The sequence below is a fragment of the Dacryopinax primogenitus genome (assembly GCF_000292625.1).
Source record: "Dacryopinax primogenitus strain DJM-731 SS1 chromosome Unknown DACRYscaffold_3, whole genome shotgun sequence".
NCBI lineage: Eukaryota > Fungi > Basidiomycota > Dacrymycetes > Dacrymycetales > Dacrymycetaceae > Dacryopinax > Dacryopinax primogenitus.
Window position 1 is genome coordinate 1,581,337 of NW_024467200.1, and position 23,248 is coordinate 1,604,584.

The window sequence follows — 23,248 nt, forward strand, 5'->3', positions numbered from 1 at the left end:
GTGATCATCCCCGTACAAGCCCTGACATCCAGATACAATCCAATTCCATATTCGTCACCGGAAGGTGAGGGGCGTTCTTCTTGTATTCTTTGCCGTCATGCTCACTCACGCCTCCTACCTTTGCAAGCAATATCATTTTCATGTGCACGGGTGCGGCCCGTGAGCGTGGGTGCCAACCGACCCTGCGGACCCTCAATCAGCGAGCTTGGTAATCCACCTCCATCGGCCTCTTCCTCACGCGCCCCTAGCCAAATGAGCGCACGAATGAGACGGGCAACTTGTTATTGATGTGCTTGTTCCCGCTCACATGCCGTATCTGTCCCCGTTATCACCCTTGAGGCGTTCTCATATATTAGCCTTCCAGACCACTCAGCTCGGGCCCCTCTTGAATGACAGAATGACGCACACACGCCATCGCTGGCGCAAAAATACGCCAGAATCAGGTACACGAGACGAGAGACATCATTGCGATGCCTTTTGCGGTCGCCTCTATATTCCTCCGGCAGTCCGATTCTCCGCCGCTTACCATCCCATCTCCTTTGTATACGCTTGGACTCTTTAGCAATCGTCCCTCGGGCTTGACTCGATCAGCCGAGCTCGGCTAGGCATCGTCTTGTCCGAGTCGCCCTCAATGACAGGATGTCATTTTGCGTACACGAGCGTCCCGCCGTGTACCCTGGTGTTATTGCCATCAAGATGATCAGTCCACATTCCGGCACACTCCGGTTAACACGACAATGCTAATTCCAAACCGCGGGCAAAAGTTGTCGCGCCCCAGCCATCGTACATCAGATCAAGCCGTGTGAAACGCCTTCGCCACATGTACGAGACCGCAGGAGGCAATATTGCTAATTTCGCAAGATATACAGGCGGAAATCCTCGCGAAGCTTGGCCGAATCACGTAACGATTACCAAGGTAGCGCGCAGTCCAGATCCCGATCCCTCGGCGCTCGGGCAAGCCTCGGGAGGGCCGTCGGATACAGCCTCACAAGCCAGATTGCGTATCATGATACGTTCTATCGGGCATGCCAACACTTTCTCAAATCTTCGTCGATGCCACTAGTTTGTCGAAGCCGTCGAACGCTTCTGGGCGCCAAAATAGTCTTTCTCTTCCTTAGAAAGGACGTGGGCACCGGGGATTTCTAGTCCCAAAAATGTATCTTTACCAATCGCAGTCTTTACTTGGATCGAGTGTTGTCGAGGAAATGCGAACGTACAGGTTGACTTCTGACAGGAGATGGAATCGTTGGGAAGGCCGCGGACAATAGCTGACAAAGGTTGCACGCTGCAACTTCCGGATTTGGCAGGTGCAGACAATCGTTCCTTTTGTTGTATCTTGAACCAGAAGTCCCAGTCTTGCTGGCAGCGTATTACAACAATGGAATATTTGGCGAGGCTTCTCTCTGCCTCCTAAAGCGGATAGGTCGGGGATTCTTCTCCGTCAACAATCCTAGAATGGAATCAAATTAGTCATTCCCACCGAAGTTCGAAGTGAGGCTAAATGTATATCCGAAGCTTCGAATACCCGTGTCTTCGACAACGGCTTCCATCAATGCAAGCTGCAGAACAAAACAATGGGAACTAGGCCGCCGGGAAAGGAAACCTGGGACAGCGATTAGGAGACTTCCAGGAAATGTTACGTTTATTCACCGTGTAAACAATGGTGGGCAAGCTAGCCCAAGGACAATAAAACGGCTGCTCTTTTTTCTGTGCAAGATTTGGATACTTGTAGGGCAGGCGTTCTTTCTTGAACAAAGATTGCGAGTCCTGGGTGATGCACCGTTGACTGTGTTGGGGAGTCGCAGCATGCACTCAAGCCTTGAGGCACAGACGTTAAAGGCCGGGGTCGAGTCGAATATCCCAGCCAAATTTGCTGCATCCATCGAGACTCGATTTCCACACAAAGCTTGCCAGAATGGAGCCGATATCCCCGATGCTCACTTCGATGCCTGGGATGTATCTTGGGACATCCTATGTACATGTCCACAGTTCCGAACACATCAACAGTGGCTCAGTCAGCTCCCAAGATCTTCCCGATGGATCGTCAACCGCTAAGACGAACGACAAGGTGGAACCCCCATCTGCCAAACCGAAGTACACCGACCGTGAAGAGATCAGCTTGACGGCTTTGCTCGCATCCGCAGCATGCACGACATCCTTGTATGTACCGAAGCCTCGGATGATTCAGAAGAAGTCGCTCAAGGAAAGGATTCCGGAGGACCGGGAGATCGTGGAGCAAATGACGGAGGAGGCTTCGGTCACCATCATTGAGACCGACTACGATGACGAATCCGCAACAATGATGGGAAGTGAAAATGGACGGGATGGCGAAGGTGATAAAATTAGCCACGATGAAGTCGTCCGACCGAGCAAAGGGACGGGGATCCCGGGTGAGATGACAAAGGCGAATGTAGAGACACGAAAGAAGCGCGGGCCATCGTGGGCGATGATCTTGCGTAAATCGATATCAGGAAGATATGCGTGCGTAGATTCTTCTTCAGCAATACCATGAAGGCTGACGAAAATGACCGGAACAGCGTCCCGATATTGATCGCTTCGATGGGCTACGTCGTTACCCAGATGTTCCAGCTCCGGCGTTAACGAGGCAGAATGCGATATCGCGAGGTAGAAGGACTATCGCACATCATGCGCAATACATGTATACCAGTGTCTCGTCAGTAGAAACTCAGAGCACATTAGAAAGGTATTTGCAGGGCGCTTGGTAAACAACAAGAATAAAAGTCGCGGAACGGGGACGCCGCAACGCGTTCATCACGTGTACCCAAAGCACGGGATCACACTTTTCCTATAGTCGTTCACTTCGCCCCGAAGAGCACGGCTCAAACCCAGCAACGGCGTGTATGCACTTACAATGTCAGTGACCGGGTCATTTGGCTCATTTGAGGTCCTCCCCCTGCCTGCCGAAGTGGTGATCAGCCATCCAGCATGGTCCTCCAACTCGCCGCTCAAGCCTGACAAAAGCATATATTCTGCGAGGAAACCTTTGGCAGCCCTTACCGTCCCAACGCAGATTGCGACATTCTCTTATGATGCCAATCATGTTTTAAGATATGACGACTCGTCGCTGCGGTATTTTGTGGAGCCCCAAAAAGGTGCAGATCTAGAGATGGAGTTTGAGCAGTGGCCTGGGCCGGAGGAGGACCCAGGCCGCTTGGACTCCCTCTTATTTGCCTATATGAGGGAAGTCGACTCGGGAAAGGACCTCGAGAAGCCGAACGTGATGACTTGGCGAGGGATGATGACACGGTGAGTCTGTTGTTCCTTGGCAGCAGTCGTGGCAATGCTAATATAGCCTAGGATCGTGACTGCCTTGTATGAACGCCGTGATTCATGGGAGATGAATGCTATGTTGGTCGATGGTACGGTATACCTCGAGGACAACAAAGGGCATTCATATGTGAACGAAACGGTCACTGGTTATACCCGTGGCATCAAGTAGGTATCCTGTGGAATTGTGAGGGTCCTTTGTCTTATTGTTCATCAGGAACATACCGACTCCCCAACGCAAGCTGATGTATACGGGGTTTGTAGGACATCATTCGATATTGTATGTTTTGATGAATGGATTCAGATATGCGTTCGAGTCATATTGCACTGCCGACGGTCCAAATCAGACAGTGTCTACGCAGCATGAGCCCGATGTGAACACCAATATGCAGTGGTGCAGCATCGTTCAGACTAGTATTGGGTCTTCAAAACTTGTGCTCGGAGGTGAAGTAGACTGTGTACGAGGTGAGAAGTCAATTGCTCCATCGCGAATGTGATGCTTATCATCAACTAGGTGCATATAAGGGGAAGAATGGAAATTATGTGGAACTGAAGACGTCCGGTGCTATTAAGAACGTCAAGGATGAGCGAAACTTTGAACGGCACGCCCTTGCCATCTTTAAACCACGAATCTATCTGACATTGGCACAGGAAAGCGCTCAAATACTGGGCACAGTCCTATCTCCTCGGTATTCCACAAGTGGTGGTCGGCTTCCGGAGCTCCCGGTCACCCTATATCTTGGAGACGGTACAGACGTTCCAAACATTCCATCTCCCTCGACTAGGACTCAACGCCGGCTGGTCAGCAACTGCATGTCTTAACTGGACGAACGCTGCGCTCGAGTACATCCGCGAGCGACTTGCGAGCGAGGGTCGAGCTGTGCAAGAAGAAGCCAAGATGTTCAGGATCATGTTTCGACCAGGTGAAGGTCTTCAAGTCTTGACGCTTGCCGACGAGCACGCGCTGGCCATCCAAAATGGTGACCATGTGGAGAGAGTCGGGTTTTTGCCCAAAGGATATTGGGAATGGGTCATGAGGAGAAGAGGTACGACAATTCTATGATACCGATTTTGCATTGCATTGCACTGCATGCAGCCTGAGTAACGGAGAGACAACGTGCTTATGTAGGGTGGAAATTTGGTTAGTACATTCCACGCAGATCGCCTGTGCCACAGATGAATCAGTGATGACTAGCCCAACGCAGGTGCCAATTTGTTTCTCCTCCAGAGGATGACCTTATCAACGTGCCTCTTTCCATGCTCAAATGCTTGTGTGGGCCAAGTCCTCTGCATAACTCATTGTAAACACTATCCGTTCCTCATGTGCGTCAGGAGCACAAGCACTGCACATCAGAGTGCCAACTGAGTGGCATCAAGGCCGTTGTGCTGTCAAGCCTGTGAAAACAAGCCTTTTAACACCTTTGCTGGTAAACGAAGCCCTTCGCGGTTTTCTGTTCCATCATGGATCCTCGGACTTCATGATGCATTGCTTGGTCGACTCGTTGTCTTACTGTCGTGGGCGATGCGAACCTCTTGTCAATTTGATCAATCTGATCTGAGCGATCTTTCGTTTTCTGATGCATTCCTTTCGACCCACACTGGTACGATTCTTCCTTTGGTGTATGGGGCGCGCAAAATTGCTCGGCAGCTCGCGATAGACAGCTCAACTTCGTGATCTGGTTGCACTCAATTGGATGACGTTGTAGGACCCGATTTGTCTCCGTGCCCAGTTGCTGCTTGCCACGTATCTCCTATGATACCCCTGCAACGAGGGCAATCCGAGAGAGGTCGAGGTACAGATTAGCGCCGCGGACTCTTCAACTACTGTACTGCATATCCTTGCTGTTGTGTGGGCTCAAGGCAAGGACTCAAAGGACTGCTAGGTCGGGTGCAAATGAAGCCTCGAGAAGCCTCTTGTAGTTTTCTGCCTCAAAATTGGATCATCTGATCAATGATACCACAAGGCGTTTCTGCTTCTTCGGTTCCGGACGGTGGAGCTTCACTCCTGAGCTGTTTTGGACTAGTTATACCACATGCGAGGGTGAAACCGACATGTGATAACCATCGTAAGTCTTCCGATGCCCGCGATTCCTTCGGATAATGACAATGCCAGTACCCCTCTTCCTGAGCGAATCTGTGTTGAACACCATGCATTGCTCGTGATTCTCTTGCTCGCCTTATAATGCCCGCTTTTGCAAGTCAACGGGCAAGAACCCACAAGAGAGATCGCCTTCCGACATTGACAATGCTGCAATGAATTTCACCAGTGCAAATGAAACGGAATTGTTCCAGGCTCGGGTGACTCAGTATGTAATGACAGCAGGAGCAGTAAGCTACTAATGTCATAGGCACAGAGTGGTATTGACACTGGTTAACAGGCTGTTCTGTTCTACGATGTGGTCTTAATGCTTCCAAACGAGGTACAGTCCTTTTGTTCATGTCTACGGAAAATCTAATATTGACCAGAATGATTAGATTAGGTTGATTTGGAGAGCAAGGCCGTCAGCTATCAAATATCTTTTCCTATTCCATCGCTATACGACGCTTTTTTCCGTCCCCACTGGTATCCCGAGTTAGTTAGATCGTCCTTCAGTCACCACGCACTGTTACTCATTGAATCTACCGTGCGGAAACTCAGTCATGGGAGGATTCCTAAGTGGTCTTTCTGGTTATGTGAGTAAAGCGCTTCGCTCTCCGTTGTCTTCGATCACTAAGTGGCACAGTCGTGCGTTAGAATTCTTCCCTTTTACGGCCTTTTCGTATCTCAACCGCTGTCACTGAAGATGTTGCGAGTACTTCTCGTTCATGGCAATTTTCGGCGTGTTTTTGGCCTGGGCCATAGGAGGCGGTAAGTTGTACACCCAACGATGGTCTTCCAGACTGAGCGGTATCCCTGCAGGACTGATCGTTTTTCGAGCGTGGATCATCTACAAGAACTACCTCAAGTTCAGCACGTTTTGGTTTGGTATTCTGTGGGCTTCCGCGTGGGTACCAGGTCTCGTCATTATGAGTATGATGAGCAGCCTGTGGGCAACCTGTTGGGTCTTTGAGCAGTCTGTTGATTCATTCTAATATGTGTCTGGCGGCTAGCGTCCGTGGACGTTCAATACCTCTCCGTGCCGGGATTATGCGCCATTCTTAACAAGCCATCTTACCTGTGGGTTACTGTGGCTTGGGACGTAAGTCGCAGAACCTGTTGGATGACACGACCGAATAAACTAAGAAACATCTTTGAAGATGTTCTTCCAAGGATCGATTTGCCTGCTGCTGATCTACAAAGCTTACCAGAATGGATACTTGCGAACGGATTCGACATGGGAGTTGATGGCATGCTTGATTATTGACGGTATATTTTATAATGTGGTATGCCTGTCTTGCTGGATCATCCTGTTTGCATCCAATACTGATGTGTGGCACTGCGCTGCAGGTCATATTAGGTAGGTGTCAAGAACTTCCTCGGGAGAAGGGGGGTCCAACGGTTGACGCAGCTATGAATATCCTCAACCTAATCTCTTTTTTCGCACTGCCTGTGCGTGTTGTTTATTGAAGATACGTGTAAGTCTACGGCTGACTCGGGTGAATGAAAGGAACCGCTCGTATTCTTTGCATATGTGTGCGTATGTATTTGTCTGCACCTACCATCAAGCTACTCAACCGGTGTAGACCAAGCTGGACAATTTCGACCGCGTTGATTGGAAGGTACCGGTATTCGAGTGAGACGTGTTTTCAACACAACATCTGAGGTTCACCTAGGATCTACTTAAACCTCCGAGACGTTGCCAGCCCCGTGGAGTGGACCAGGGCAACTCAACTTTACCCAACAAGCCTAGCCGAAGATGTAGATAACACGGATCCAAGAGTCAGAGAACACAGAATAGAAAGACTCACAGCGAACTCGACGCAGAGTTCGGACTGGAGTAATATTTGAAATCGATCAAGGCACGTGTTGCTGGAGATCCCAATTTGGCTCCGTGCTCTAATTTTGCCACGACTTCTCGGATGCACAACAGCTTTTGATTATCATCAACTTGTCAACATCGTTTGTGTGCTCTCTTAGTGATGGTCCATGACAGCGGCTCAGACGCCGAGGGACATATTAGTCTAGGAATCAGCAATACCTGCGACGTTAGATTGCCTTCGGACATGTCCTCGTTATCGAGATGGCTGAAAAGACCTGCAGAGGACACCACTGCGCATTATACCCTCGGAGATGTCTGCATTGGATGAGATCATCTGATTACTCAGACTCTGCGGATTATTGCCTATGGGAATGCGAATGTCGGCGCTGTGCCGGCCAGCTTAGTGCTTTATTACACTTGACTGTAAGCACTGCGTTCGACGTCATCATCATGCGTTCGCTTCGGATCTTATTGGGGGCAGGGCTTTCTTCCTGATACGAAGGCTGTCTGTGGGAATATTCAATATACGTCCCTGCTTATCCGCGCATTCACTCCCATATAATGCACTTGAAAGTCTAGAAGTTTGCCGAGAACGCGACACGGCGTGATCCCCGGCGTACAATGAGTTCCTCCAGTGCAAATGAAACGGATCTGGCCCAAGCTCGAATAACTCAGTATGTAATGACAGCAGGAGTGGTGAGTTACTGATACTATAGGTGCACAATGATGACATTGACACATTATTAGACTCTACTGTGCTATGACGTGCTCTTGATGATACCAAAAGAGATACAGCGCTTATTCACGGTTCGGTGAAATCTAGGACTAAGCGGAACAAATAGGTCAGGCTAATTTGGCGGTCGAGACGCTCGGCTATCAAGTATATTCTGCTATTCCAACGCTATACGACACTCCTCTGTGTCCCGACCGCGATCCCGAGTGAGTCAAGTCGACGGCGAGAGATCTTTGTCGTTCATTATGCTCTCCTTGCGGTGCTAGTCATGGGTGGATTCTGGAACGGTCTTTCAAGTTACGTGAGTCAGATAATTTCGGACAATAATTTCGATGGCTTAATGCTATAGTCTTGCGCTAGGTTTTGGCTGGATGTAAAACTTTGGACAATTCAGCTGAACCAATCCCAGATGCTTCGAGTTCTTCTCGTTCATGATACTCTTTTCTGCGGTCTCTGGATGGGTTCTTGGCGCGGGTGGGGGTACTCTTGATAGAGCTCCCAAGACTGACTGGTCACCCTGCAGGGCCCATCACTATTCGAGCCTGGGTCATCTACAAGAAGTCCGTCAAATTCAGCCAACTTTGGTTTGGGCTTCTGTGGGCGTCGGCTTGGGTGCCAGGTGTCGTCATCCTGAGTCTGACAAGCGATTCCTGGGCGAAATGTTCTGCTTTTCAGTGTTATCCTGATTCAGTCTAATCTGTTTCCCTGCAGCAACCCAGGACGTCCGATACGCCTCACAACTTTGCGCTGTTCTCGACAAACCGGCCTACGTATGGGTCACTCTGGCTTCAGACGTAAGTTGTTAATCCAGCTGAGCATCAGAGAAAAACTGAGTTTTGCCCCCTGAGATCTTTTTTCAAGGGCTAATTTGTCTACTGCTACTCTACAAGGCCTACGAACGGGGCTCCTTGCTAGCTGGCTGTACATCAGAGGTAATGGCATGTCTTATTCTCGATGGAATACTTTATAATGTGGTATGCCTGTTTTGTTCAATAACCTGCGCCCCACTCAGCATTGATGTTTGTTCCGTGTTAGATCATTCTAGGTGAGCGTCCTCAACTTCCCACCCAGAAGGAGAATTCAACGAGGGACGCAGCTATGAATATCCTCAACCTAATCTCATTCTTTGCCTTACCGGTGCCAAATATTCCATTGGATATTTACAGTACCACGATCTGACTTGTTCGAATGACAGGAGCCACTCTTCTTCATTGGCTATGTGTACGTATTTGTCCGTGTACCGGATTGGACTATTTCGACGATGCTAATCGGAAGGTACGCAAGACGCTGTATGTCTCTACCATGTCATCTAATCTACGCATAGAATCTACCTCAATCTCCGAGATGTTGTCACCCCCGAAGAGTGGACTGTGGCGACTCAGCTCAATCCCAAAACCCCGACCGACAACGCAGCTGATGTGGATGAAGATGCCGGAGGACGCACTGGAGAATCATGTAGGACGAATGAGTCAGAGAGTTCAAATTGGAGTGATTTCTGAAGGAACGTACAAGTGTATGTGTGATGTATGTTGGAAAATTGTTTATAACTGGGTAAACTATCAAGCGAGTAAGGGTCAGCCTCCGACTCTCATGACCGTACATATATCTACTTGTCGTCGCTCACTGCCGACCATGTAATGCTCCCTCCATCTCTCTCCCTCCTCAAAAGCAGGGCATCCTCTCTTGCAGCCCGTCATCGGAGTCTGCCAGCAAGGCGTCTAACGATGTCCTCGTTCGAATACAACCAAGCGCCTCTGCGCGTCGTCTTCGGTAGCGGAACGCTCGCGAAAGTGCCCGCGGAACTCCACCGTCTCAAAGTCAGCAAACCGCTGATCCTCTGTACTCCTGAACAGACATTCCAAGCCGAGAAGATTGAGGAGGTCGTCAAGTCTGGGGAGGGCATCACACCCGCCGGTGTCTTCCCCAAGGCGACGATGCACACCCCCGGGCATATCACCGACGAAGCGCTTGAGTTCCTCAAGTCCTCTGGTGCGGACAGCTTAGTGAGCATTGGTGGGGGTTCAACGACAGGGCTGGGTAAGGCGCTCGCTGTGCGTACGGGCTTGCCACACCTCAGCGTACCTACAACATATGCTGGAAGCGAGATGACACCTATCTTGGGAGAGACGGTTGGAGGAGAGAAGAGGACGAGGAGCGATCCCAAGATCCTACCTACAGCAGTCATTTACGATGTGGATCTGACAATGACCTTACCGTCTGGTCTGAGTGCGACGAGCGGTGTGAACGCGATCGCCCACTCAGGTGCGTTTGCAGCATTTCAGTAACTCGTACTTCAATACTAACGTCAGGTCAGTTGAGGGGCTATATGCGCAAAACGGCAATCCAATCATGTCCCTAATGGCACTCGAAGGCATTCGCTCACTCGCAGCATCCCTTCCTACTGTCGTCGCAACCCCCTCTGACGTCCATACTCGTTCCCAAGCCCTGTACGGTGCCTGGTTATGCGGCGCGGTTCTCGGTAATGTCGGTATGGCATTGCACCACAAACTGTGCCATACACTTGGGGGGTCTTTCAATCTCCCCCACGCAGAAACGCACACAATCGTCCTCCCTCATGCACTGGCATACAATGCCCCCGCCATTCCGGAGGTGATGCACAAACTGGCCGACGCCCTTCCTGGCAGTGACGGCGATGCGATCCACGGCTTGAACATACTTCTCACGAAGCTGAAGGTCAAGCGGGGACTGAAAGAGTTTGGCATGAAGGAGGAGGATGTCGACAAGGCAGCTGAGATTGCTACTCGAAACCCGTACTGGAATCCGAGAGATATCGAGAAGGACAAGATTCGGGAAGTCATACGGCGGTGCTGGGCAGGTGAGGAGGCTAGGGCAGATTTGTGAATACACGTAATGTACAAACAAGCACGGCATTCAATGGAATTGTGTTATTGTGGTCCTACGACGCCCTCCATTGTCCCTGGATCACTCCCTCCCTGTCCCCGTCCCTTCGCATCAACGATCACCCTCTTAAGCCTATAAGTGGAGGACGATGGCAAGCACAGTGCTGTGGACTGCAGGGATCCTGTTGCTTCATTCCAATAGCACCTCCTGCTGAAGATCTGCCAGTGAAGCACCATCAATCTGTCTATGCGGGCATCCATCCTTCCAAGTTCCGAGACTCTTACAAAGGCAAGGTCGTCTTCATCACCGGTGCCTCGCGCGGTATCGGGAAAGCCACCGCATACGCCTTTGCAGAATGCGGCGCATCTCTCTTCTTGGTCTCGAGAAACCAGGCAACCATTGACAAGACCGTGAAGGAGGTCGAAACACGTTTTCCAGGTACCCATGTCGGCACCGCACTAGCGGATGTCGTGCGACATGAGCAGGTTGGAGAGGCATTCCGGAAATGTATAGAGCTGTTTGGAAAAGTGGACGTGGTAATCAGTAACTCTGGTGCGATGGAGGTATTGGGTATTAGTGAGTTCTATCGATCGATAAGTATGCTCAAGCAGGCACGAACTGACGTGTTGCTGCAGAGATGGCGGACCAAGATCCAGATGTGTGGTGCAACATTTGGGAAGTGAATGTACGTGGATCGTACAACGTTGCACAGTGCGCCTTGTTTGCCCCACTGCATCTTTTAATTGATAACTCCGTGTCAGCTATGCCCTTCCCTACCTGGAGAAAACACGAGGCTACTTGATCTTCGTGGGCAGCGTGGCCGCTCAGTGTTCGTGTTCTTGCCTTCTAGTCCCTCTCTCTTACTGCTCACCCGCGCTACCTTTTTTAGTCAGATCACCCGGAAGCTCAGCATATCAAAGCACGAAACACGCTATCAACCGGGTTGCAGAGTTTGCGGACATTGGTACGCGTTTACGTCTCTCCTTCGATACTAACGAGGCTGATTCGGTATCCGCAGAGCATGGCAAGGCCGGTGTGACAGTGTTCTCCCTCCATGCCGGAGGAGTGAAGAGGCTGGTGGCGAACTCCTGCTGAGCGTCCTCAATGATGACATGGACCTAGGATCTCGCATCCACCGGCCGAATGCACTAACAACGCAGGGAAGTACTGAGAACAACACTTCACAAATCCCGTTCTGGGCAAGCGCTGAACAACACGGCCAGAAAGACCCAGCAAGGTAACACATCAAAGAGTGGGCCAAGCAGCATCAGAGAACTTAGGGTAAGAAGCACCCAAGTCAGTACTTAATATGATCCTCTCACACAGCATGCAAGGAAGCGAACCCTTGGCTGCTTCTTTATCCCAGGTGGAAAGGAAGACAGAGCAGTGCCCAAAACAATAGTGCTTCTCCCTATTCACACAACATGATGTCCCTGGTTCTGAAAATGGAGTGATAATGGGACAAGAGTATTACACAAGACCACATAATATTATGTGGTCTTCTGTGATGCTCTCATTGTCATCAATGATAAGCTGAGAAATGCATCCTCTGAGGATGCATTTCTCAGCTTGTCCCACTCTGCACTTTCCACATACCCAATCCCACCATGATTAGCCAGGATACCCAATGCAGCTGCTGCACTGGTTCTGTGTTGTATGCACATTTATCCTTGCTAGCAAGGAGAAGCACCCAGATGTGGAAGCTCACACTGTGTGAGGGCAACATGATTCAACAATTGTTGATGATTGAATAACTGAACAGGTGACAAGCAAATTGGAGAGTAGTGAGTGGTATGTCAATCAATACCTTGATGTTTGTTCACAAATAGAGTGATTGGCAGGGGTTCTATAGTGTAAGTGGTGATTGGCAGCTGACAGGCACAATTGTGTGTGTGTTGTGTGCACATCTGAAATGATTAAAGCTTTGGATTTGGAGCCTAATGACCTTGGACCATGGGGTTCCTAAGAGATCAGCTCTAAGGAGCTGCAGTGGTTGTACCTAAGACTAAATACTACTAGGTTATGGAAGCAAAATGGAAGCAAAGCCATGTGGCTGACTGTACAGTGATTTAGGGCAGGCTCCATACGGTGTCATGTCTAATGACAAGGTACAATCAATGATTAGGAGTTACCTGGTTTCATGGTTTGGGTGTTCGGTTGTCATTCAGGATGTTTCGGTGGTTATTGCTTAGATTGATGTCAATTGCTGTCATGTCTGGCCAAATCTGGGAACATCCCCTGACACACTGGGGTGTGCTGTCATTTGGCATTTGGGGCATGACTAAATCGTAATAGTTGCCAGTGGCAAGTGGATGATTGCTGCTGGTGGACAATGGACAGAATGAGCAGGGAGAATGTCCATGTCTGGACACAACCCACAGATCATAGTGCGGTGATGGCCAAATTGGGTGAATAGGGCTGTGGACCATGGTCAGGCTTGTGGTACATGTTGCTGTCATCCAGGGGTAGCTGTGGGCTCAAATAGCTACAGAGTGGATCCAAGGACTACCTTGCTGGGAGATATGTGTCTTCCGTGTGGGATCTGGATGAGGTGGCAGAAAAGTATAAGAACAAAATCCTGGAGCATGATGCGCTTAAGAACCGGCTTGCGTTACCTTAGGCCGTTGCTTGTCATCGCTGCGCAGTCGGAACCTCCCACTAGTAGTCAATTCATTCTATTCCACTTCGTATTATAATGGTATACAGGGCGAACTATTCCTACATAAAATCTGTATCAAGGGTTCGATTGATAAATCAGGGTCGCAAAGAGGAAAGTAAAATCGTTACCTTCCCACATCTCTTATGGGACGAGTATTGCCCTCCTGAAGCCTGGCCAGAGCCTCCGGAAGAAACGTCGGAGAAAGTCCTCAGATGTTGTTTGTGTCAATGACAAGGTGATCCAGGGCGATGCCCGGGAGATCTGATGCTGGGCTGGAACTTCTGGTATTAGACCATGACATAAATGCAGATCGATTCGATCTATTTCTTGACAACGCGCGGCCAGGATCAGCAAACTCTTCAAGGTGAGCGCTGCAGCCGCCCTCCCACTCATAGACCATGGTGAAATGCATAGAGCCTGAAGAGCGGGCCAGGGTGTCGCGATTAGTTCGATATCAGCATCCGATGGAGCAGGGGCGAAGTCCATGAATAGTTCAAGCTGGGTGATCTTTGGGCAGTATTGCAGATAATTTATGATCTTGACCAATGACGGGATCCGCGATGGATCTTCATGTGCATCTGACCTACCTGCAAAGATATCGACCGTATGAAGCAGGGGCATTTGACTGATTGTACTCCCGTCACTGCCCATTCTGGCTGGATCAGGGAGAACGTCGAGGACAAGCCCCTCATGACCTTGAAAATGGAGTACGCCTAGTCGAGGAAACCAGGGCATATGTGCTGGAATGTCATTCGAACGTTGACGGGCAAGATCGTAGTAATCCGGGACTGACTCGTTCGAGTCTGTGATCTTGATCTGCCCGAGGAGGGGTTGACGGGCAAGAGCGTCGTAAATTGACGGAATCAAGCACCATGCAGGAGCTGCGAAACAGCATAGATTTGGAACCTGCGAAATCACCGATCTCGTCACGCTGATCAGTTCTGATGGTGCCGCGAAATCGTCGGACATAACGTCCTCGGACTCCTCCACATCAAGGTGCCAAACTTGTAGGTGGGGGCATCGCGCGGGAATAGCCTGGAAGAAAGCGAGGGCTGCGTTCGATGAGAAGGCTGTCGAGGGTATGAAAACATCCATCGCCGAGCACCAAACCTTGCACAGAGACGGCACCAAGCATATCCTTGCCATCGAGAAGATGGCATCTTGAATCTCGAGGTTTCGGGGAAATGCCACGCGGAGAGTAAGAAGGCCGGGGAAACGGCCGTTAAACTCCTCGACACGAAGTCTCAACATGTCCAGGTATCCATGGAGAACTTCGCCCAGAATAATACTTTGCACTTCTCCGTCGCCAAGGTCCAGGTACATATCATGCCCCACAGTGAGAACTCGGATATGGCGTTCATAAAAGCTACAACGAGCAGCTCGCTCTGATCCAGTCTTGTTGGCCCACAATCCGATCTAAATACCGGCGGTTACGAGTGTTTCACGGGGTCCGAGTCATAATGGACGAACACGCAAAGCATTGAGAAGGCAGTGCATCGCTGCCAAGTCGACATCGGCCCATAGGTATCGTGTTGCTGGGGTGAAAAACAGGCGAGATGTACGGGCAAGCTTGGCAAGAGTGGAACGGGCACCGTCATCTTCCAGATCGATGCAACTTATGATTGCGTCAACGAGTTCGTTCACAGACCAGATATGATGCATTTCTTGTTTTACGTTGTGGAATGGATTCGTGTGAGTCGACCGTTATCGCGAGAGAATTATCTCCGTCAGGCTTCGTTTAGCGCCTTAGGTGCACGTCACGGAAGCAAAAGACGTGGGGATTAGAATAATAGCAAGTGGCCGTTGGACTGCAAGACCACCAAGATACTTTCTTGAATGGAACGCATACGCTCCAGGTTTGTGGAAGTGTGGGCTGGGGCTTGCCGGCGGGCACCATTCAGTTCGCCAATCATACGAAGCAACAACACCTGGCTTCGGATTCGATGCCCGTGGAGGAACCCTGAGCCAATCGCAGGGCCCCGGCGATCCAGTTCAATGTTCGCGGGCATCATGCTTCTTTCCTCTTTGGTTCGGCGGATTTCGTCCAAACCTAGTTCGTGGGAAAGATGAAATGGTCAAGACCACACACCAGTAATGACTCAGAGACTAAGGGGAAGTCCTCTCTCACTCTTGGCCCACGGAGGGTCCTCGTGGATCCCTAACCGTATATAATGAGAACCAGGTGAAAGACGATTGCCATTGACGGGGAAAACGCTTTCACTGAATATGTCTTTCAATATGAAAGATCTGCCGGTGACACTCCACCACAACGTCTACCCTGGGATCGACCCATCCGCGTTTCACGGTTCCATGAATGGAAAGGCAAGCGTGATTCCTTCGTCCATGGAACTATTCTCATATTGTTGGAGGTCTTTTTTGACCGGGGCATCGCGAGGTATTGGGAAAGCCGTGGCGTGTGCCTTTGCCCAGGCAGGGGGTTTTCTTTTCCTGGCGTCTCGCAAGCTCGAATCATTGGAAAGGGTGAAGAACGACATTCTCCAAGAGATTCCCGGTGCAAAGGTGGCATATCAGGTCACCGATGTCGCCGAGCCGAAAGATGTGATGGCCGCAGTTCAGAATTGCATTGATATATTCGACAAACTTGACGTCGTGATCAGCAATTCAGGTGTGGCGCAGCCAAACATGAGTATGCGGACTTGTTGTTGAGGGGCGTGGATGTGTTGACAAGATTTATAGGCATGGAACGCATAGATCCCGAGGAGTGGTGGTCTACTTGGGTGAGTGGAAATTCTTCGCATATGATAAAGTGGCTCATGGGGATCTGCAAGAGGTCAACGTTAAAGGTTCATTCAATGTTGCCCAGTAGGCTACACCAGAGAAATCAGAATGTGGATATCCACTCACTGGTCTAGCTATACCATCCCACACCTTTCGAAAGTGGGAGGACGCCTGATCTTCGTGTCGAGTATAGGAGCACACCGTGAGCAGCCACAAATCCATCTCTTTGGTCATCGGTTGACGACCTCGAAGTTGTGGATCCTGGATGGTCCAGCTATCTGAGGTATTCCAACAAGTCGCCTTGACAGCACAACAATGCTCAAACATGCTGTCTAGCACCAAACATGCTTTGAACCGGGTTTCCGAGTTCATCGTGGTGGGTATGTCGACCGGGAAGACGCGTTGGCTGAGAACTGATAAGCTTCCGGAGCATCCAGAGGTCAAAACCTTCTCTATCCACCCAGGAGCAGTGAGAACCGCAATGGCGGAATGCATTGGTCAGGAAATCATGCAGTTATGCATTGGCGACGCTCAGTTGCCAGCGTGGACTACGGTCCGCCTCGCGGTACGTGATCCTTTGATGCCGCATGTCCCCATTGATGAAAGGTGCAATAGACGGGGAAAGATGACTATTTGTCGGGAAGATACGTCTCTTGCAACTGGGACCTTGATGAGGTAGCTTCGAAATGGAAAGGCGGCATCATCCGAGATGATGCGATGAAGAGCAGGTTGTTGCTGCCTCTGGTAGCGTAGATCGAGTTAATCGCTCGTGGTTACCGCAACTTAGCCTAGCAGGCGAGACAGAGAGGCAGAGAGTTCGAAGAACTTGTCGCATACTATCCAATTAACGAGGATTGTGAACATATCATCCTGGGGCAAGAGGACCACGGCGACCAAGCATCCGAAGAACCTTAGATAGAAGCATGCGCTTCGTGTTCCCTCAGAGGAACAAGAAACTCGAGAGCTACCCCGGCATCGGAAGCGAGAGATTGTTGATCCAGTCCACGACTCCCTTCTAGGTTCCACGCTGCATAGTACTGAGAAACAAGTAGAGAGCATAAGTCCATGACTATAGATCGCATATGGGGATCGGCCGTGCCGGTGCGAAGTGCTCTACTGCGGACCAAATCCGACCGAGACAACATTGCTCTCGTCAGCAGTTTTGGTGCGAACTCGACCGCAGACATTGGTTGCTTCATAAGCAGGCTTTCATACGATAAGCTTGGAGAGCAACGCGCTCCGAACTGCCTGGGAGGCTGTCGTTGTGACTGTCAGGGGTGGAATGATGTCCTTCCTCGCGGTCGGCGCGTCCACATAGGTTCTTCGGTTCGTTCGCCACAACTTGCTCATCGCGCGTGCGGACAAGCAACCTCTCCCTCAACAAACGCATATATGAAGATAAATCCCACCATAACGCGCACTCGAAAAACTCGTTGCGTCCTCAAATCCATCTTCGAAGGGACTGATTGGAGTGGTCAAAAAGATGCCTGTGCCGGCTGAGGACCTGCCCGTCACGCACCACCATACTATCTATCCCGGCATAGAGCCATCCAAATTCTCAAATACGCTCACCAATAAGGTAAGCACGTGGTTCCTGATACTGGAGTATATCGACTCAACTGGGACAGATTGTGTTCATCACCGGTGCCTTTCGCGGGATTGGTGCCGCAACCGCCATCGCGTTCGCCAGGTCCGGTGCATCACTGTTCCTAGTGGCTCGGAACAAAGAAACGCTGGACAAAGTTAAGGATAGCATTCTTCAGGTCGTCCCGAACGCGAATATCGAAACATGGGTGGTCGATGTCGTGGATCATCTGCAGGTTCAGGAGGCGGTCAGGGGATGCCTGACTGCGTTCGGGCAGATCGATGTGGTGATCAGCAATGCCGGTACTATGGAAGAGTTCATATGGTTTCATGACTAGCGCTAAGCTAGATAGCTGAGATTGATGCAGCAATCGTTCAACAAGAACCCAGTGTCTGGTGGCATACGTGGGAAGTGAACATCAAAGGATCTTTCAACGTCGCTCAGTATGGTGTTTCCTTGGGTGAAAGCAACTTTCTTTCATTTAAGGTGCCACAGTTTTACGTTACCTGAACTTGAGAAAACGAAGGGGTACCTCATGTTGCTTTCTTCCATTGGTGCACAACGTGGGCCAGCTCACTGTAGTCCCTCCCATTGTTGCTAACCACGACACAGGCAGAGACATCAGAACTTCAGGCTACGCGAGCGGAAAACATGCTATCAATCGCATCGCAGAATTTGCAGCTATAGGTTAGGACAATCAGTGTGCCCTACCAGCGTTGTGGCTGAAAAGAAACGCAGAATCTCCCAGTGTGACGGTCTTTTCCGTACACCCTGGAGCTGTCATGACCGAACTGGCCAAATCGGGTGGGGACTTCCTTGCTCCCCTGCTCATAGACGATGTTCAGCTGCCAGCGTGGACGATGGTGCGGCTTGTGGTGCGTTCTATGATTGAACTGGTTGCTCTCGTCTCACACTCGTTCAGCAAGGCAAAGAAGACTATTTATCTGGTCGATATATTTCTGTCAATTGGGACCTTGACGAGGTGCATGACGACTGGAAGAATGCTATTCTCGAGGACGATGCGCTCAAGAACCGACTGGCGCTGCCTTCCGGCGCATGACAGGTGTACTTCTGAGATCATAGTGATGATACACTTGGATCCAAAATACTCCAGCAGTACTCATTTAGTCATGCCGCGATATCCTTAGTGAAATCAGCCTCGTAGGAACATGTAGGGTCAGCCATATTCCTATGGTAAAGGTGTTTCCGCGACCTCCATTTCTAATGTTGTCATTCCACGGTCCGTTGTGTCGACCCTTCTCTTGGGCTTCGTGCCTGAAATGGACACTTATACATACATACGGTGATTTCCCTACAAAAGCCAGCGAACGACAGTTATGGGTTACGGCGTATTTCGCTACAAGCCGCTCGCTCACCTACGCCGCTGCCCTACGTGAAATCTTTCGGTGGATATCGTCATGCCCGCTCCTATGGAAGACCTTCCGGTAACCCACCATAACAACATCTATCCGGGTATTGAGCCGAGCAAGTTCACGGGTACGCTCACAGGCAAGGTATGTATCCCGCGCACCTTTGGTATGCATCATGAAGCTCAGATCTGACGCAGGTCGTATTCATCACCGGTGCCTCTCGTGGCATCGGGGAGGCGACTGCGATTGCGTTCGCCAAATCTGGTGCGATCCTCTTCCTCGCCTCCCGCAAACAAGAGACTCTCGAGACTGTCAAGGCTGACATTCTGCGCGCTGTGCCAAATGCCAAAGTCGCGACGCACACTACGGACGTTGTGCATCATGCAAGTGTCAAAGATGCCGTAGGGGCCTGTGTGAAGGAGTTCGGGAAGATAGATGTTGTGATAAGCAATTCGGGGGCTATGGAAGATTTCACACAAAGTGAGCAACATCCACTAGATCTCATGTATTCACCGCTAAGCGTGAACACGCTAGCGATCGCCCAGCGTGACCCGGATGTCTGGTGGAGGACATGGGAGGTCAATGTCAAAGGCTCCTTCAATGTTGCGCAGTACGTCGAATATCTGCAGAATAGTTGGAATGTCTGTTGATCTTTGGTGCTTAGCTACACTCTTCCGGTACTTGGCAAAAGCAAAGGATACTTCATCTTTGTTTCCTCAGTTGGTGCACAAAGTGCGTCACATAGCACGTAGTTTGTAAAACAGTCTGACGCTTCGATAGTCCGTCGTGCTGGTGCGTCGAGCTACCAGAGTGGAAAGCACGCAATCAACCGAGTCGCCGAATTTGCCGCTATGGGTGAGTACGCAATATCTTCCGTCGTCCAAAGCTGATCAAATGCTTTCTCCAATCCCAGAGGCTGCTCCAGACGGGGTAAAGGTGTTCGCGATCCACCCCGGAGGAGTGAAGACCGAGTTGTCCAAGGCTGGCGGGCCGGAGCTCGCCAAGGTGCTCAATGACGATGTTCAGTTACCGGCGTGGGCGATGGTTCGGCTTGTTGTGCGTCTGTTTTCCTTCCGTACTAGTTCTCTCGGCTGACGGAACTCTCAGCAAGGGAAGGACGACTATCTTTCGGGCCGATACGTCTCCGTATGTTGGGATTTAGATGAGGTGCAAGAGAAGTGGAAGGATGCTATTGTTTCAGAGGATGCGCTGAAGAACCGTTTGGCCCTGCCGTCTGCTGCATATGCAGTATGAGGGAAGGAATACGTTGTTCCCTTGACTCGATGCAGGATATTTGAGCGCAATGAGCCATGTTTCAGACGGCACACGCATCGAATAGTTAGACACTTGTTATGGTTGTTATTCAAAAGAAGATCGGTTACATTGCTCGCCGAAGTCACATCTCCGACGGAGACTTCGGCCGTCGGAGTGCAGCATCCCTTGGCCGCATTCAAACTAAACATATTACGCTCCAGTTGGTGGAGTGACCTTTCATATACCTCACTTACCTCCGGCTTCCAAGGGTATGTGATTTGAGGTAAGTCGATGTAACAACCCCTATCCTGACTGTTCACGACAACGTGGATCGCTCCCCAGAGATCTTCGGCCGTCGCAGTGCAGCATAAATCCCTCACCTTGACGGTACCTGGACTAGTTGTAAGCATTCAAAATCCAGAAAATGCCTCACTGGCTTCGGAGACATCGGGAGATCGGCGCCCAAGGGGGTAGCTGGATGACGACCGTTATCTTCAGTAACAAGTTCCCGCCATAACTTACGTCCGCCACGTTCCGCTCGAGGGATGGTCCCACGAGGACAGTCCTCTGTGTTGGGCTCATTGCTCAGGATATGTAGAGGGCATCTACAGGTGCGCACTGGTAGCACAGAAGGCCAAGCAAATCGCTGACATCAACCTGGTTCATCGATCTCAGGTAGCACAATCACACCAGCTAAAGAAGACACGACTTTCAACCAATTGTGCTTTCTCCACCTCGGAGAGATATATTGGTTCTATCTCTACCCATCATGCGTGGGAGAGACGTTTAACGTCTGGCAGCACATTAACATTCGCGGTGCCCCTCGCCCTCCAATGTCCGAGGTTCAGACATTACTCAACTCGTTTATCCCCTAATCCCTCCGAATCAACCGCTCTAGGAGCTGATGTCCAAACTAAAGCAGTTACTCCGGCAGACATACCCAGCGCATTGATAGCAAAAGCCTCTCTGAAAGCTGCTGTTCGAGTAAACTCACATCCGCCAGTATCCGGAGATGAGCAGGGGGAGGATACCTGGCATTTGTCTCCGGCTGAACAACGAAAGTCAGATTGGAACATTATCAAGCAACTAGCAGTCAACGTGTGGTCCAAGGGAGAATGGGATGTTAAAGCTAGGGTGGTGGCTGCATTTGCTCTGCTTATCGTCGGGAAGGTGCGAATGCACCTTGCTTGCTTGCACTTCAGTTAACTGACATGAAACCCAGATCGCGACCGTGCAAGTCCCATTTTTCTTCAAAGGAGTTGTGGATGCCCTTAATGTGCCAATAACCGCTGATACGACTGTGTGGGTGGTGGCGGGAGCGGTGATTGCCGGATGTATGTACCATCTGCCTCTGGGAGAGATGGGTACTTACTGGGGCAAATAAGATGGCTTGGCTAGAATTATGTCAACGGTTTTCAGCGAACTGAGGAACGCCATATTCGCCGATGTTGCCCAGCGTGCAATACGACGTGTAGCGCGAGATACGTTCGAGCATGTCCTGAATCTCGACCTCAAGTTCCACTTATCTCGCCAAACAGGCGGGCTCACAAGAGCTATTGACCGCGGAACGAAGTGCGGACTTGCCAGTGTATCAAGTACTTGGTTACTCATACCTAACTAGAGGCATCACATTCATCCTGACTGCAATGGTGTTTCACATTGCTCCCATTGCGTTAGAAATTGCCATGGTATGTGGCATATTGGTAAGTTATAGTTGTGGTCGTTGGACGGCATTGAATCTGATCGCATCTCAGACTTGGAGTTACGGAGCCAACTATGCGATCGTAACTGGGCTTGCGATGGCATCATACACCTGGTTTACCATCAGGACGACTGCCTGGCGCACGCGTTTCCGCCGGGAGGCCAATAACGCTGATAACAGTGCGGCCACCACTGCTGTCGATTCATTGATCAACTACGAAGCGGTGAAACATTTCAACAACGAAGCATTCGAAGTTGCAAAGTATGATAAGCATCTGGCCCATTACGAAGACGCATCATTAAAGATAGCAACATCCCTTTCCTACCTTAACTCGGGACAGAACATCATCTTCTCCTCAGCTTTGACTATCATGATGTTCCTTGCTGTACAGGGCGTCATCAATGGTCTGTCCGCATTCGAAAGATACAGACGTGGGCTAATACCCCATTAGGTCATATGACTGTTGGTGATCTGGTGATGGTGAACCAGCTCGTGTTTCAGTTGTCTTTACCATTAAACTTCCTCGGAACCGTATACCGGGACCTGAGGCAGAGCTTGCTTGATATGGAAGTTCTGTTCAATGTTCGCCGCAAGAACAAACTCATTGTGGTACGTTGACCGTTGCTATTTACGATGTACTCGGTGTGACACTGGTTTCAGGACGCCCCTGGAGCGAAGGCACTTGTGTTGAAAGGTGGCGAAATCAAATTCGATCGTGTTGCCTTTGCATATCATCCAGAGCGCCCCATTTTCCGAGACATATCGTTCACAATCCCAGCAGGAAAGAAGGTCGCTATCGTTGGACCTAGCGGTTCTGGGAAATCCACAGTGTTCAGACTGCTATTCAGGTTTTACGAGCCAGACGCGGGAAGGATTCTCATTGATGGTCAAGATCTGCGCGACGTTACCTTGGACAGCCTCCGACATTCCATTGGCGTCGTACCACAGGACACACCGCTCTTCCATCAGGACGTGATGCACAATATCCGTTATGGCCGTATATCGGCAACAGACGAGGAAGTTGTGGAGGCAGCGAAGAAAGCGAACGTGCATCACACCATTGAACGCATGGCTCAGAAGTACCAGACGCAAGTTGGTGAACGAGGCCTGATGATCTCAGGAGGGGAGAAGCAGCGTCTAGCAGTGGCGAGGGTCCT

The 23,248-nt window shown here is 50.4% G+C and overlaps 10 protein-coding genes across 10 annotated transcripts in view; 9 read left to right on the top strand and 1 right to left on the bottom strand.

The window, feature by feature from the left end:
- Window positions 1-1,915: 1,915 nt before the first annotated feature.
- Window positions 1,916-2,629, top strand: DACRYDRAFT_14165 (uncharacterized protein; the record flags this gene model as incomplete). The annotated part of the gene is made up of 2 exons (XM_040771019.1): window positions 1,916-2,481; window positions 2,581-2,629. The coding sequence occupies 2 exons, from the start codon at window positions 1,916-1,918 to the stop codon at window positions 2,627-2,629; spliced, it is 615 nt and encodes a 204-aa protein (XP_040631990.1).
- Window positions 2,630-2,872: 243 nt separating this feature from the next.
- On the top strand, window positions 2,873-4,415 carry DACRYDRAFT_114373 (RAI1-domain-containing protein; the record flags this gene model as incomplete). The annotated part of the gene is made up of 6 exons (XM_040769810.1): window positions 2,873-3,267; window positions 3,319-3,456; window positions 3,506-3,544; window positions 3,593-3,753; window positions 3,803-3,890; window positions 3,940-4,415. 6 exons carry the CDS (start codon window positions 2,873-2,875, stop codon window positions 4,349-4,351), a joined length of 1,233 nt encoding a protein of 410 aa, XP_040631991.1. The 3' UTR covers window positions 4,352-4,415.
- A 1,678-nt stretch (window positions 4,416-6,093) lies between these two features.
- Window positions 6,094-7,005, top strand: DACRYDRAFT_104984 (uncharacterized protein; the record flags this gene model as incomplete). Its single annotated transcript, XM_040768009.1, has 7 exons — window positions 6,094-6,136; window positions 6,188-6,325; window positions 6,379-6,467; window positions 6,526-6,651; window positions 6,716-6,817; window positions 6,876-6,905; window positions 6,952-7,005. 7 exons carry the CDS (start codon window positions 6,094-6,096, stop codon window positions 7,003-7,005), a joined length of 582 nt encoding a protein of 193 aa, XP_040631992.1.
- Window positions 7,006-7,303: 298 nt separating this feature from the next.
- DACRYDRAFT_20644 (uncharacterized protein) lies at window positions 7,304-9,415 on the top strand. The gene is made up of 11 exons (XM_040772017.1): window positions 7,304-7,610; window positions 7,669-7,883; window positions 7,935-8,221; window positions 8,270-8,280; window positions 8,330-8,581; window positions 8,632-8,714; window positions 8,769-8,894; window positions 8,956-8,965; window positions 9,017-9,057; window positions 9,116-9,195; window positions 9,245-9,415. The coding sequence occupies exons 3-7, from the start codon at window positions 8,189-8,191 to the stop codon at window positions 8,888-8,890; spliced, it is 501 nt and encodes a 166-aa protein (XP_040631993.1). The 5' UTR covers window positions 7,304-7,610; window positions 7,669-7,883; window positions 7,935-8,188; the 3' UTR covers window positions 8,891-8,894; window positions 8,956-8,965; window positions 9,017-9,057; window positions 9,116-9,195; window positions 9,245-9,415.
- Window positions 9,416-9,549: 134 nt separating this feature from the next.
- DACRYDRAFT_20645 (maleylacetate reductase) lies at window positions 9,550-10,814 on the top strand. The gene is made up of 2 exons (XM_040772018.1): window positions 9,550-10,182; window positions 10,235-10,814. The coding sequence occupies exons 1-2, from the start codon at window positions 9,645-9,647 to the stop codon at window positions 10,780-10,782; spliced, it is 1,086 nt and encodes a 361-aa protein (XP_040631994.1). The 5' UTR covers window positions 9,550-9,644; the 3' UTR covers window positions 10,783-10,814.
- A 201-nt stretch (window positions 10,815-11,015) lies between these two features.
- Window positions 11,016-11,465, top strand: DACRYDRAFT_47885 (NADP-binding protein; the record flags this gene model as incomplete). Its single annotated transcript, XM_040774789.1, has 1 exon — window positions 11,016-11,465. A coding segment is annotated over one exon (450 nt), but the record flags the coding sequence as incomplete, so codon positions are not given.
- A 2,117-nt stretch (window positions 11,466-13,582) lies between these two features.
- DACRYDRAFT_114376 (uncharacterized protein) lies at window positions 13,583-14,984 on the bottom strand (the record flags this gene model as incomplete). Its single annotated transcript, XM_040769811.1, has 2 exons — window positions 14,914-14,984; window positions 13,583-14,857 (listed from the first exon to the last, which is right to left on the bottom strand). Exons 1-2 carry the CDS (start codon window positions 14,953-14,955, stop codon window positions 13,583-13,585), a joined length of 1,317 nt encoding a protein of 438 aa, XP_040631996.1. The 5' UTR covers window positions 14,956-14,984.
- Window positions 14,985-16,443: 1,459 nt separating this feature from the next.
- DACRYDRAFT_20647 (uncharacterized protein) lies at window positions 16,444-17,179 on the top strand. The gene is made up of 2 exons (XM_040772019.1): window positions 16,444-16,745; window positions 16,796-17,179. The coding sequence occupies exons 1-2, from the start codon at window positions 16,506-16,508 to the stop codon at window positions 16,931-16,933; spliced, it is 378 nt and encodes a 125-aa protein (XP_040631997.1). The 5' UTR covers window positions 16,444-16,505; the 3' UTR covers window positions 16,934-17,179.
- Window positions 17,180-17,663: 484 nt separating this feature from the next.
- Window positions 17,664-18,825, top strand: DACRYDRAFT_104989 (oxidoreductase; the record flags this gene model as incomplete). Its single annotated transcript, XM_040768010.1, has 7 exons — window positions 17,664-17,759; window positions 17,809-18,067; window positions 18,118-18,208; window positions 18,261-18,328; window positions 18,378-18,452; window positions 18,504-18,640; window positions 18,688-18,825. The coding sequence occupies 7 exons, from the start codon at window positions 17,664-17,666 to the stop codon at window positions 18,823-18,825; spliced, it is 864 nt and encodes a 287-aa protein (XP_040631998.1).
- Window positions 18,826-19,183: 358 nt separating this feature from the next.
- The window catches only part of DACRYDRAFT_98786 (P-loop containing nucleoside triphosphate hydrolase protein), a gene marked incomplete at its 3' end in the record, with an annotated part of 5,024 nt that continues 959 nt past the window's right edge, over window positions 19,184-23,248 (top strand). Inside the window, exons 1-15 of the mRNA XM_040777548.1 lie at window positions 19,184-19,279; window positions 19,333-19,745; window positions 19,800-19,867; window positions 19,916-19,990; window positions 20,049-20,191; window positions 20,243-20,383; window positions 20,732-20,791; window positions 20,988-21,000; window positions 21,065-21,559; window positions 21,612-21,723; window positions 21,775-21,961; window positions 22,011-22,092; window positions 22,144-22,495; window positions 22,543-22,700; window positions 22,752-23,187. Of these exons, the coding sequence (XP_040631999.1) occupies window positions 21,792-21,961; window positions 22,011-22,092; window positions 22,144-22,495; window positions 22,543-22,700; window positions 22,752-23,187 (1,198 nt within the window). The 5' untranslated portion in view covers window positions 19,184-19,279; window positions 19,333-19,745; window positions 19,800-19,867; ... (6 more) ...; window positions 21,612-21,723; window positions 21,775-21,791. The remainder of the gene's footprint in view (window positions 19,280-19,332; window positions 19,746-19,799; window positions 19,868-19,915; window positions 19,991-20,048; window positions 20,192-20,242; window positions 20,384-20,731; window positions 20,792-20,987; window positions 21,001-21,064; window positions 21,560-21,611; window positions 21,724-21,774; window positions 21,962-22,010; window positions 22,093-22,143; window positions 22,496-22,542; window positions 22,701-22,751; window positions 23,188-23,248) is intronic.

Bases quoted from the DNA above. Each gene is read 5' to 3' on its own strand.
- DACRYDRAFT_20644 (XM_040772017.1), top strand. From the start codon at position 8,189: ATGGGTGGATTCTGGAACGGTCTTTCAAGTTAC. The intron at 8,582-8,631 runs GTTCTGCTTTTC...GTTTCCCTGCAG, and splicing joins AAGCGATTCCTGGGCGAAAT to CAACCCAGGACGTCCGATAC. The intron at 8,715-8,768 runs GTAAGTTGTTAA...TTGCCCCCTGAG, and splicing joins GGGTCACTCTGGCTTCAGAC to ATCTTTTTTCAAGGGCTAAT.
- DACRYDRAFT_20645 (XM_040772018.1), top strand. From the start codon at position 9,645: ATGTCCTCGTTCGAATACAACCAAGCGCCTCTGCGCGTCGTCTTCGGT. The intron at 10,183-10,234 runs GTGCGTTTGCAG...ACGTCAGGTCAG, and splicing joins GAACGCGATCGCCCACTCAG to TTGAGGGGCTATATGCGCAA.
- DACRYDRAFT_20647 (XM_040772019.1), top strand. From the start codon at position 16,506: ATGCTGTCTAGCACCAAACATGCTTTGAACCGGGTTTCCGAGTTCATC. The intron at 16,746-16,795 runs GTACGTGATCCT...AAGGTGCAATAG, and splicing joins GGACTACGGTCCGCCTCGCG to ACGGGGAAAGATGACTATTT.